The 14421-nt window shown below is 43.0% G+C and overlaps 1 protein-coding gene across 1 annotated transcript in view; it reads left to right on the top strand.

The window, feature by feature from the left end:
* PROC (protein C, inactivator of coagulation factors Va and VIIIa) overlaps positions 1 to 14421 on the top strand; it is a 100430-nt gene that overhangs the window by 38915 nt on the left and 47094 nt on the right. The window contains exon 7 of the mRNA XM_040427946.1: positions 6686 to 6783. Within this exon, the coding sequence (XP_040283880.1) occupies positions 6686 to 6783 (98 nt within the window). The remainder of the gene's footprint in view (positions 1 to 6685; positions 6784 to 14421) is intronic.

Raw genomic sequence — 14421 nt, 5'->3', positions numbered from 1 at the left:
TTTACTTTTAAAATTTAGTACACTAGTAAGGGCTCATGCACTCGAACTTATTTTTTGTCCGTGTCCGTTCCATTTTTTTGTGGCCCGTAAGCGGAACCATTCATTTCAATGGGGCTGCAAAAAAAAGTCCGTTCCGTGTAACATGTCATATTCTTGTCTGTTTAGCAGACAAGGATAGGCGCAGTTACAATGGATCCTCAAAAAAATGTATGCAATACGGATGTCAAACAGACATCATCCGTATTTTTTGCGGATCCAAGTTTTGCGTACCGCAAAATACATAACGTGGTGTGCATGAGCCCTAAGGTAAACAAGGAAGGGAAGATAAAGACGGAGAAGCATATGAGTGTTTTTGCCCACAATGCTTTGCAGTAAGCCTGGCAGTCAATCAGGAGATAGGTTATTGGTAGTAATGAGCGGCAGGGGCTATATTCGAATGTGCAATATTTTACGAATATTTGGGCGAATATTCATCATATATTCGTGAATTTGCAAATTCGAGATGATTTTCTTGATTGTGAAAAATCGGCAATGTAATATTCGTGTAGTGTGCACAAAATACAGGCGTGCTACATTTTCCAAGCTGCTAGAAGTTTCCTGAAAAAATGAAAAGAAAAAGTCTCAAAATAAGTTGCCTGTCTTCTATGCGCTGCAGGTCCTGAAGTGATATGGGCAAGTTCACACAGTAATGCGTTTTATATGAAGGACCGCGCTGCTTCAATCTCCATAGAGGGATAGACTTTGTAGCAGGATTTTTCCGCACTTCCTAAATGTAGTATATACGAATCATCACAGTCGCTCACACCCTCCCGGTAGATCGTATAACCTTCAAAAAGGGATGTGCGCAGATAGTGAAGTACCACCACAAAAGGTATAAAAAGTACAATTTATTATACTCACAAACATGAATGTTTTAAAATGCCTTAAAACATAGCCTTGTGTTCAGACCCGACCCAGGTTTCGCTTGACGCTTCGTCTGGGGCTAACAAACTACTGAGTTCTGGGCTGTCTAATAAATCAATGGGACTCCGCCCTCTCTCTCAACAGGTAAACATCGTTAAAATTCACTTAAAAATATTCACATGTTCATTATAAACTAAAATTGTCTAGCTCAGATCAGACATATAATATCTTTACATTATCACATAAGATCACATACCAACAGTACTCAATTGGAACCCCTACAGATATATCAAAAGCTTTTTTATATAAGCAGGCAATTTTCAATCACACCCTTCAACCACCACATATTCACTATTGTTGTTCCACTTTCATTCACAAAATACGGGACCCGGTCACATGGTCCCTACCACCAATAAGGAGTCTTTTCCCATAACTGACTCTGGAGATAGAAAGGAGATGAAAGTCCTACCCCATATATTGCAACCAACTGTAAGTGCTATACTAGGCATGGCTTTAGATGAAATTCAACATTTAAGCCGCCTGGCAGCAAAGTCCCCAACTTATAAATCCACTGAACTTCACGTTTGTTGATTCTAGCAATCTGGTCTCCACCCCGCCAGTGTGGTTTAACCAGTTCTATGCCCATGAACTTCAAACCCTTTGGATTTTTTTGGTGCGTCTTTTTAAAATGTAGTGAAACACTATGGGTTTTGAGACCCTTTTTAATATTTCGTATGTGTTCCTGAATTCTTATTTTTAGTTTGCGGGTGGTATGCCCGACATACTGCAACCCGCACGGGTATTCTAACAGATAGATAACACCTTCTTTTTCACAGGTGATTTCGCCTTTGATCTTGTGGCAATTGCCTTTCACTGTGGATTCAAATATCTGTGCGCGTCACTCCCTATCTGATGTGGCCCTGTTTTTACATGGCAGGCAGAAGCCGCACTATATAAATTGTGGCTTGTGTGTCTGCTCATTTTTCTCCTGTATAGCACTATGCACCAGATGGTTGTGCATATTGGGGGCTCTCTTATAAATGATATCAGTTTTTTTGGGTATAATGCTCCCCAATATGGGATCATTTTTTAGAATCGACCAATTCTTGCGGATAGCATTTTTAATCACCCCAGCTCCTATATTATACTGGGTTATACTTTCCTCAAAGCTCCTCTCTCTTTCTTCCCCGACCTCCTATCATATTCCACCTGTTTCTTACTCTCATTTAGATCTTCAATATAGTACCCCTTCTCTACAAAGCGGTCTTGAATAATTCGGCTCTGTTCTTTATACACAGCTTCCTCCGTGCAATTCCGGCTGATTCTAGTAAGCTGCCCCTTAGATATATTTTTAATCTAAGGGGCATGGTGGCAGCTAGAAGTATCAATATATCCATTGACGTCCGTTTTTTTGAAAGTTTTTTGTTTTTAGTTGATCCTGTTCAACATAAATATTTAGGTCTAGGAAGTCAATGGAGATATTGCTGATGGTGCCTGTAAATTTAATATTCCAGTTGTTTATATTTAATGTTTCTATGAGGGCTTCCAATCCCTGTTTTTCTCCCTCCCAGAACAGCAGGCAGTCATCTATGTATCTTCTCCAGACAACTAATGTGCCACCTGAAATACACTTTGACAAAATAGGTTGTATAAATTCTTCCTCCCATAGATTCATAAAAATATTTGCGTAACTGGGGGCGAATTTCGCCCCCATCGCCGTCCTGGTCTGCTGTAAATAGTACTGTCCCTTAAACCAAAAAAAGTTGTGTTTCAAGCAAAACTCCACACTATCTAGGATGAATTGACCCTGTTGTTCTGGCATGAACTCATCCTTAGCCAATGCGGTGGACGGAATGCTGGTATACAGCGATGTCACGTCCACAGTCGCTAGCCAAAAATTTATGTCTTAATACTACCAAAATTCTTGACCACATCAATAACGCTCCCCGTATCCCGAAGATGCGAGGGCGCACTAACCACATACTTCTGTAGAAAGAAGTCAGCATATTCTGACAACCTGCTGCTCAGTGAATCAATCCCCGAAATAATAGGTCTCCCCGGGGGATTGGTCAAATCTTTGTGGATTTTTGGAAGTTGATATATGACTGGGACTACTGGGGATTTAATCATGAGATAATCTAACTCTCTTTTATTCAAGATATTTTTCTCAAAGCCGGACCTCAGGAGTACATTTAACTTGCTCTGATATTTGGATGTGGGATTTCCTTGCAGGGGCACATAGGTCGTCTTATCTGATATTAATTTCTCAAGTTCCTGTTCATACTTGGACAAATCCATAACTACACTCCTCCCCCTTTATCAGCCGGTTTTATTACTATACTGGAATTCTTTTCTAGGTTCTTTAGGGCTGTTCTTTCCTCTTTAGTTAGATTAAAGTACCGCAGTTTTATTTCCATATTTTCCAGTTCTTTTATTAAGCCTGTCTTGAAGGCCACCACACATTCATTCTCCTTAATTTTTGGAAAAAAAGAGATTTTTCCTTTAATTTTGTATGGATTACTTCTTTTTCCACTACTCCACTATTTGGTAAGGGGACTTCAGTCGTATCTACTACTTTATTTTTTAGAGGTGCGTTTTGTGTACTGATACAATATTTCGCAATATTGAGCTTTCTGATATATTTGTGTATATCTAGAAACATCTCAAATTTATTGGGCATAGCAGTCGGTGCAAAATTTAACCCCTTTCCCAGCACTCTTTTTTCAGGTTCGGTCAGGGTATATGAGCTCAGATTGAATATCCCCATTACTTTCCTGTAGTTTCCTGAGACTGGAGAAAATGGTTGGCACAGCAGAACAATAAAAATGGTTTTATATGCTGTTAGAGTGCTCCAATATATTCGCGATTGCGCTAATCGACACTAATGATCCGAATATTTTGGTGCAATACGTAACACCACATTTTAGCAGGTCTGCATGAATGTATGGACAGCAGAATCAGCTACACTATATCACGATCTAACCTACACTGACTATCTCCCACTAACTATCTGTATTATATATATATAAGCTAACTAACTAACTATCTAATGTAATGAAACAGCAAAACACAGAGCACAGCAATGACACTGCTGTCTCTCTCAGAACTCTAAAAAACTGTGGAAAATGGCTGCTGGGGAGTCTCTTATATAGTAAGGGGAAGCAACTTTCCTATTGGTTGCTAGGGATGTTGCTAGGCTCAGACAAAGACACTGCAGCCTTTTCATTGGCCCACAAGCAAGAAGGGAGGTTACTGATGAAAAAAAAATCTAGAATATTCGAAATTCCGAATATATATCACTATATTCGAAATATTAGCGAATTCTCGAAGTGCCAATATTCGCGATTAATATTTGTGATTCGAATATTCGCGCCCATTACTAGTTATTAGCAGGATTATTAGGCTCTATGCTAGCTCTGAAATACAGACGCCATTCTGAGCTCAGCCACTGATGTGACAGAACGTGTTTGTCCAATCTGCAATAGACACACAATAAGACTTTAGGGTCTTGCAGGGACAATGTAGCGATTGTGAAGATAAATTTAGTTATGTAGATTGAATTACTAGGTAGAAAGTTAAATGTAATCATTAGGGACATTATAGGGACAGTTAGCATACTGAGTGTTCTACAGTCAGTGCTGCTGGAGCTGTTCACAAATCACATGTATAAGGATCTCTGTGCAGCAGTGCAGGACCCTGTAAAGAGACACTACTCTTTTTATGTGCATGAACCAGACTTTATGTCCAAAAACCTGCTGCAAAGCTTCTCCAGGTCATTAATGTGCAATAGGCATATTTCCCAGCATCACCAGCAGCATACAGTGCTGCCCATAATTATTCATACCCCTGGCAAATTTTGACTTAAAGTTACTTTTATTCAACCAGAAAAAAAAATTTTGACGGGAAATGACATAGGTGTCTCCCAAAAGATAATAAGACGATGTACAGGAGGCATTATTGTGGGAAAAAAACAACATTTCTCAGCTTTTATTTGCATTTGAGCAAAAAATAAAAGATGTTCCGCACTGTGGAAAATCTCAGAGGACATGGTCGGAAGCCAAAAGTGACACGTGCTGGCCAGGAGGATAGTTAGAGAGGTGAAAAAGAATCCAAGGATCACCACCAAGGCCATCCTGGTGAATCTGGGCTCTGCTGGTGGCAATGTCTCAAGGCAGACAATCCAACGGACACTGCACACTGCTGGGTTCTATGGATGCAGACCAGGCACACAAAAGCTCGCTTGGCCTTTGCAAAAGCTCATCTGGACAAAGAAGACTTCTGGCTATCTGTGTTATGGTCAGATGAAACAAAAATTGAATTGTTTGGTCACAATGATGTTTCCTTAATTTGGCATAAAAAAGCAGAAGAACACCACCCCCACTGTCAAACCTAGTGGTGGGAACCTAATGCTTTGGGGGTGTTTTTCAGCCAATGGACCAGGGAACCTAATCACAGTAAACGGCACCATCAAAAAAGAGCAATACATGAGGATTCTCAACGACAACATCAGGCAGTCTGCAGAGAAACTTGGCCTTGGGCACCAGTGGACATTTCAGCATGACAATGACCCAAAACACATAGCAAAAGTGGTGAAAAAATGGTTAGCAGACAACAACATTAACGTTTTGGAGTGGCCCAGCCAGAGTCCAGACTTGAATCCAATTGAGAATCTGTGGAGGGAGCTAAAGATCAGGGTGATGGCAAGAAGACCCTCCAACCTGAAAGATTTGGAGCTCATTGCTAAAGATGAATGGGCAAAAATACCTGTGGAGACATGCAAAAAGCTGGTCTGCAATTATAGGAAGCGTTTGATTTCTGTAATAGCCAAGAAAGGCTTTTCTATTGATTATTGAGAAGGGTATGAATAATTTTGGACTGGACACTTCTTGCTCAAATGTAAATAAAAGCTGAGAAATTATTTTTTTCCCCCACAATAATGCCTCTTGTACATTGTCTTATTATCTTTTGGGAGACACCTATGTCATTTCCTGTCAAAAAATTACTTGCTGGTTGAATAAAAGTAACTTTAAGTCAAAATTTGCCAGGGGTATGAATAATTATGGGCAGCACTGTATATTTTGCTGTATACAATGCACAATTGCGCCTTTTTCCAAAAACATGTTGCAATTTTTTTACTGTATATAAGTGCGCAATTACGCATTTTTTTGTGCGTCAATTGCAGTGTATATTTTGGACGCAGCCTTTTTGGGACATTTGTTCAGAAAACGCCACTGATGAACCAGAAGACAAGCAGGGGACCCGCGCCTGTGTTGGCCCGAGGGCAAGCGGAGCGCTGAGTTAACAAATGGGATTGTGATCAGAATATCATCAGTAGCTTTGTGGCACCTTTGCTGCATGTGGGGATGGATTTAGCATTTCTGGGGCCCCAAGCAAAGTTATGTCTAGGCCCACCCAATCCATTGCTAAGCTCTTCCCCCATTAGCCTGCTACATTCCACCCTCATCAGCCTGCTAAGCCCCACTCTCAGATTAGCAGTCCAACCTGGGCACTTCTGCTACTGCTCTATAGCTGGAAAGGCCCACTGGGCCAATATGCTTCTGAACCAGCTACACAAGTGGTCATTTTTATTTTGTTGTTTTTCTTCAGCAAACCGCTTTTGGCTAGCAAGGGCCCCCTGTTCTCTGGACTTGGTGGTAAAGGTAGCCCCTGACTATGTGGTTATCAGAATGACTCCAAAACAATGATTTATTTATTTTTACTTTGAAATACAATTCTCAATAAGATAATACAAGCTGACAGTATATCTTTGCTTGTCTTTTAGTGGAATTTCCTTGTGGCAAAATGAAAATCTTCAACTCTAACTATTCAGCTCGTCTTACTGGAGCAAAGAAAGGAAAAAAAGGAGACAGCCCTTGGCAGGTGAATACATCTTATAACTCTATCCTATTATACAAAATTCTGTGTGAGGTTCACTTTCTCTCATAGTATATTGTTTTAGGCTGCCCATGCACAATGTGGCCTGGCAGCTAGATCCTCATGTGGATCCTCATGCTCACCACTGATTGCCAGGCCACACCTGTACATGCTAGTTAAAACAGATACCATGTATGTTACTGCCCAATAAGTATTTTGTGTATGTGCAGCGTTAGTTTGTTAAATGATAGTAATAATATTCATCACAATAAGAAAACAATATAGTGACTAGTGTTGATCAAGCACCAAAGTGCTCGGGTGTACAGTGTTCATTTTAGGACATGGTCAGATATCATAGTCAAGTATTAAAATAATGCCAATGTGACACCTGACTCTGACACCTGATCCCTGACCCTAATGAACACTGTACGGGTGCTCTGGTGCTCGAGTAGAACACTTTGGGATCCTCGGGTACTCTACAGAGCACCCGAGCACAATGGAAGTCAATGGGAAACCTGAGCATTAAACCAGGCACCCCCTGCTCTGAAGAGGGGAGGGTGTCAGGTTCACAGGAAAAGGTCAGAAATTAATGGAAACACCACTGAAATGGTTCGGGAACAGCATGGGGAGGATGTCTGGATGCATCTTGGACTCCCAGGTCGCTGCTGGGAATGATGTTGTCCAAGTATTACTTCACTTTTACAGACTGACAATAATATTCACAAAACCAAAGATAAAATCGATTTTAGAGGAAAAATTGTTAGGAAACATTCTTTCCTGTATATTTACTTATATATAAAGTGCAAGTGCTGCCAAAAATTACAAGGAAGAGGCACTCCGATACAACATGTATATCACATAAAGGAGGGCCTCATTCACATTGTGGTACAATTGTTCATGTAGTGGGACTCCTACATTCATAAAGCCTATGCACTGAGTGAAAGGGCTGCCAAAAATTACTAGGATCGGCACTCCAATACTTTATTACACATAAATACACACCCTTGGAAAATTATGATTAATGGCCTGCTGGTGACCCTCAAAAACATTAGGAGCAAGGGCCTGCTGCTGATATGACCAGCTAAAACATTAGGGGTGAGGGTCTGCTGCTGAGCTGACCCTCTAAAACATTAGGGGTGAGGGCCTGCTGCTGATCTGACCATCTATAACATTAGGGGTGAGGGTCTGCTGCTGAGCTGACCATCTAAAGCATTAGGGGCGGGGCCACTGGATGTGATGGAAGCGTGAGCCTGCAGCTCCCTCATGAGTGTGCCTCAAAGCCACCATTACAGCAAGCCGACTATCCTCTACCATGGTAAAAACTGCCAGGGAGCGTCCTGGGGAGCTGACAAACACCCTCAAGCTGTCTACAAATTAGATGGACATTCAGAAGTGCTGGAAAAATCAGACCTCACAATCAGCCGAGGACAAATCCAAGATGGCGACCGGAGCTGCTAGCGCGGGAGAATTGGTGGCTGACTCAGACAGAGACAGCATATCTGAAAGCAACTGGGGTGAGTCCACCTCTGCTCCCATTACTAAAGCCTTCCTTAAAAAAACTATCCTACAAGCCATGAGACCGGTGATGGAGGAGTTGGCTGACATAAAGGCTGATCTATGACATATAGGTCAAAGAGTGGACAATCTTGAAACTGCTCAGTCCTTCATTGTAGCCTTCTCAGAAGCTCTGGCGACGCGCTCCTCTCAGCACGCCGAATTTATTAACAAGGCGTTATTGATTATCGAGGACCAGAAAAATAGGAGTCGGAGAAGGAACATCCGAATCAAAGGCCTACCTGAACAGTTCGCCCCAGTGTCCCTACAAAAGGTAGCACTTGAGATTTTTAGTGACTTACTGGGCCAAGACAGAGCAGTGGGAATAGTTATAGAGCGCATACATAGGGCTCTAAGCTCCAAGCCCAAACAGGGGGAGCCACCGCGAGACATCATTTGTAGCCTACTATCCTTTGTGGATACCTCACAAATTTTAACGGCAGCTAGGGAGAGGCAGCTCCGGCTACCCTGGAAAACGCTGTATGCTGCAATTACTGGAGGTACGCAATTACTGTAGGTTCTAAGATCGAAAAATCTACAGTACTCGTGGCTCTTCCCGTTTGGCCTCGCTATTTGGATCAATGGACAAAAGCTCACAGTACATAACCTTGAGGACCTGGAAAAAGTCTGGGGTGCTCTAGAGATCTCACCTGTGACTATCCAATCCTGGTTACCGATGTTAGATGACCAAGATCTTCCACAACTCCCCAAAGTTGAACCATGGAAGGTGACTCACAGGAACCAATCGCCGAGGTCCAAGAAGAAATCCCTCAAGACGGCGAATCCAATCACCTGAGTCCACTGGGCTCCTTTTTCTCTCATCCCTAGTGGGATGCCTGGGAACTTGACCAAATATGGAGGTGGTGAGGGCATCAGCCCAGGATCCTCTTTAATGTGCACAGGGGCATATATTAATATTGTGTTGGTCCAGTTAATGGTTATTACGGTCTAGCACTTGTTTTTGCAGTGTTGGTGTGTTACAAACAGCCCCTCTACTATAACTCCCCCCCCCCACTCTCCTCCACTGAGAGAAGATTATGATCCCACTTTGAGCCGATCCAGCTCGCCTTTTTTGTTGCCTCCACAGGTTCACAGCAAATTACCTTTGCTGAATTTAACAAGCGGCTGTTTAGTTGTCTCTAAGTCCTTTTTTTCTCTCTCCTTACTTATGCCTAAGCTTTTTATTCTCGTTTCTATTCACAACCTGATATTGCTTTCATTGGTGGTGCTATGGTGCACGACATGTCCAGGTATAACTAACCCCCCACTTTACACCAACTCTTTAGAGTCGGTTGGGGGTGCTAATATAATCTGCTGGTGTGTCTTAGCGGGCAAGACAAACATAATTAATTTTTTTTTTCCTTTCCGGCCCTCAGCCGGATTTATACGTTTGCAGTATAAAACATTTTGTAGTTATTACTTGATTGTTATTATTCGTTGACAACTCTCTAACTGTCTCATCTTGTCTATGTCTTTACCTGCGTCTGTTAGTCCTCTAACCCCCCCCCTTTCCCAATCCGTCTACCTCACCATTTATTATTTACTTTAATTAGTAAACCTTTTCTTTGCTATTGATTCTCCTCCTGGAATAACAAATTATTTTTTTTGTCGCCAGATTGACATAAGGAGCTATGGCAGAGATAGTCGTCACCACCTTTAACTTAAAAGGCCTAAACTCACCCGAGAAGAGACACAATACTATTTTTCTACTGCGCACGCTTAAGACTAGTATCAACTTCTTACAGGAAACCCATTTCAGGAAAGACAAAATCCCGAAACTCCCTAACCGCTACTTCAATCAGTGGTTCCATAGTTGCCAGGAAACCTCCCGCACGAAAGGAGTGACAACTGCGATACACAAATCTGTCCCATTCCAGGTCTCTCAACAGTATTCGGACACTGAAGGTAGGGTTCTTTTCCTCAAAGGCTCTATTGCTTCCAGTAAATACATTTTAGCAAATATTTATGCCCCAAACACAAAACAACTACCCTGGCTAATACAAGTCCTAGAGACCCTGAAATTGTTCGCAGAGGGTCAGATTATCCTGGGGGGAGATCTAAACCTGGTACTGAATCCACTTCTAGACTCCTCTTCAAAATGCTCTCATCTAACACAGAAGGCATTGGGTAAGCTACATTCTAAATTGCAGGAGCTGGGGTTGATAGATGTATGGAGACAGATGCACCCTCAAACTAGGGATTACCCATTCAGATCAGCTACGCACGGCTCATTCCAAAGATTGGATCATATATTGATTTGCAAGGCAATGCTGCTACAAGTACAACCAGCCACCATAGGGAACATCACCATTTCTGATCATGCACCTTGTCATGTTACTATATCCATGAATCAGTAACCCAAGGGAGACTGGGCGTGGAGACTAAACGAGTCCCTCCTAACAAGGTTCGCCAAGAGGTAGGGAAACACTTGAAAGAGTATTTTGAATTAAATGCAGGGAAAGAAGTAGAGGTGCCGATAGTTTGGGAGGCCAACAAAACCTTTATTAGGGGGATCTTTATAGCCCTAGGCTCTAAACTAAAAAGAGACAAGCAGAAAGAGGTGGATAGCATTTTGCAACAGATTGCAGCGGTTGAAAGAATCCAAAAGAGATCTAAATCTATCCCTCTTCAAGAGGAATTGGGGATCTTAAGGTCCAAACTCTAAACCTATCTTTCAGCTCAATCAGCAAAAAAATTCCTATACTTCAAACATTTTCTCTATGCCCATGGGGATAAGGGGGGCCGCCTAATGTCCTCTGCAAAAACCTTCATACAAAAAATCAAAACAGAGGCTGGCAATTTTGTCTCTTCGACCAAGGACATTGCTAATTCTTTCCACCTATTCTATTCTAAACTGTATAAACTTAAAGGCCCAGATGACAAAGATGAGGAGCGGAAAGTGATGGAAGTAAATAATAAGTTCTTGCATTCTTTAAAACTCTCCACCATAACTGCATCAATGGCTGCGGACTTGGTCTGACCAGTATCAGAAGAGCAGCTTAAAGCGGTTCTTTATAGCTTCTCTCCCAAAAAGAGCCCAGGGCCAGATGGCTTTCCCCTATAGTATTTTAAGACATTCCAGGAGATCATTGTACCCCGGCTGACAGAGGTTTGTAATGCCCTGTTGGCTGGGAGTTCCTACCCAGACAAGCCCAAGAGGCCTTCATCACCTTAATCCCCAAAGAGAGAAAGGACCCCGCAGAATGTGGCAGCTACAGGCCAATATCTTTGTTAAATCAAGACCTGAAAATATGGGCTAAGCTGCTTGCCAACAGACTCAGACTTATTATCCCCTCTTTAGTGGGCCCAGAACAGGTTGATTTCGTTCAAGGCAGAGAGGGGAAGACCAATACCTCCGGACTGTTCCATGCCATCCACACGACCCACAATTCTAACATCCCCCTAGCTCTTCTCGGCATTGATGCCGAGAAGGCTTTCGATGGGGTCAAATGGACATGGAGGCGACTCTCCGAAAATTTGCTTTTCCACAACCGTTGATTCATTCCATTTTCACATTATATCAGTCCCCCCATGCACGCCTCAATATAAATGGCACATTGTCCCTGGCCTTTGAAATAACAAATGGCACGAGACAGGGGTGTCCTTTATCCCTAACTCTCTTTGTGCTCGTAATGGAAACTCTCCTTCAGGCAGTTAGGGAACAAGAACTGATTCAGGGCCTGACCATAGGTGGAAAGCAACTGAAATTCCTAGCTTTTGCAGACTTACTTTTTTTTTACAGTAAACCCCGAGGGCAGTCTCTCTAGGATCTCCAAGTTACTGCAAGAGTTTGGGGTCATGTCTAATTACAAAGTAAACTCAGCTAAATCAGAGATTTTAAATATATCAGTCCCCCAATCGCTACTCCCCAAGTTGAAAATAAGCACTCATTTTGCATGGGCCCCCTCCTAAATTACCTACTTGGGAATATGCCTCGAGAGAGACCTAGCTGAGCTTTATAGCCTGAACTATGCACCCCTCCTGGTGGAGCTCACTAAAATGCTAAAATCGTATGACTCACTGTGGATATCCTGGCTGGGTAAGAAAATTTTATTGAAAAGATATACACTGCTCAAAAAAATAAAGGGAACACTTAAACAACACAATGTAACTCCAAGTCAATCACACTTCTGTGAAATCAAACTGTCCACTTAGGAAGCAACACTGAGTGACAATCAATTTCACATGCTGTTGTGCAAATGAGATAGACAATAGGTGGAAATTATAGGCAATTAGCAAGACACCCCCAATAAAGGAGTGGTTCTGCAGTTGGTAACTACAGACAACTTCTCAGTTCCTATGCTTCCTGGCTGATGTTTTGGTCACTTTTGAATGCTGGCGGTGCTTTCACTCTAGTGATAGCATGAGATGGAGTCTACAACCCACACAAGTGGCTCAGGTAGTGCAGCTTATCCAGGATGGCACATCAATGCGAGCTGTGGCAGGAAGGTTTGCTGTGTCTGTCAGCGTAGTGTCCAGAGCATGGAGGCGCTACCAGGAGACAGGCCAGTACATCAGGAGATGTGAAGGAGGCCGTAGGAGGGCAACAACCCAGCAGCAGGACCGCTACCTGCGCCTTTGTGCAAGGAGGAACAGAAGGAGCACTGCCAGAGCCCTGCAAAATGACCTCCAGCAGACCACAAATGTGCATGTGTCTGCTCAAACGGTCAGAAACAGACTCCATGAGGGGGATATGAGGGCCCGACGTCCACAGGAAGGGGTTGTGCTTACAGCCCAACACTGTGCAGAACGTTTGGCATTTGCCAGAGAACACCAAGATTGGCAAATTCGCCACTGGCGCCCTGTGCTCTTCAAAGATGAAAGCAGGTTCACACTGAGCACATGTGACAGACGTGACAGAGTCTGGAGACGCCGTGGAGAACGCTCTGCTGCCTGCAACATCCTCCAGCATGACCGGTTGGCATTGGGTCAGTAATGGTGTGGGGTGGCATTTCTTTGGAGGGCCGCACAGCCCTCCATGTGCTCGCCAGAAGTAGCCTGACTGCCATTAGGTACCGAGATGAGATCCTCAGACCCCTCGTGAGACCATATGCTGGTGCGGTTGGCCTTGGGTTCCTCCTAATGCAAGACAATGCTAGACCTCATGTGGCTGGAGTGTGTCAGCAGTTCCTGCAAGACGAAGGTATTGATGCTATGGACTGGCCCGCCCGTTCCCCAGACCTGAATCCAATTGAGCACATCTGGGCATCATGTCTCGCTCTATCCACCAACGTCACGTTGCACCACAGACTGTCCAGGAGTTGGCAGATGCTTTAGTCCAGGTCTGGGAGGAGATCCCTCAGGATACCATCCGCCACCTCATCAGGAGCATGCACAGGCGTTGTAGGGAGGTCATACAGGCACGTGGAGGCCACACACACTACTGAGACTCATTTTGACTTGTTTTAAGGACATTACATCAAAGTTGGATCAGCCTGTAGTGTGTTTTTCCACTTTAATTTTGAGTGTGACTCCAAATCCAGACCTCCATGGGTTGAAAAATTAGATTTCCATTTTTTAATTTTTGTGTGATTTTGTTGTCAGCACATTCAACTATGTAAAGAACAAAGTATTTCAGAAGAATATTTAATTAACTCAGATCTAGGATGTGTTATTTTTGTGTTACTTTTATTTTTTTTGAGCAGTGTATTATGCCAAAAGTACTGTACATTTTGCAAATGGTTACGATCCTTCTTTCCCCGGCATTTTTCGCCTCTATCCAGAGTCTCTTCGTGAGGTTTTTATGCAAAAACAGGAGATCATGTATGTCATACGCAATGCTGATTAGGAACAGGGAGACGGGAGGTCTGGGCTTCCCTGACGTGCTTTCTTATTAAAAGGCGTTACATTTGAATAGATGGCTACAGTTGATGTTCCCAGTTGGGGAGATTGACCCCTTTTGCCATCTCATAACATAGCAGCTCTGACCTAGGGAACATGTGGATCCCTAACCTCAAACCTAGAACGACTTTGGGAGTTAATCCAATGCTACAAGGCCCTGTGGAAGTCTGGTGACAAATGGGTCAATTACTGGCTCCAAGGCCATCCCCACTGCTACCTATGTCCTTGCTTCCAATTTTTCTTTCTTCC

Source organism: Bufo bufo, chromosome 4, assembly GCF_905171765.1.
Source record: "Bufo bufo chromosome 4, aBufBuf1.1, whole genome shotgun sequence".
Lineage (NCBI taxonomy): Eukaryota > Metazoa > Chordata > Amphibia > Anura > Bufonidae > Bufo > Bufo bufo.
This window is presented reverse-complemented; position numbering and strand designations above follow the sequence as displayed.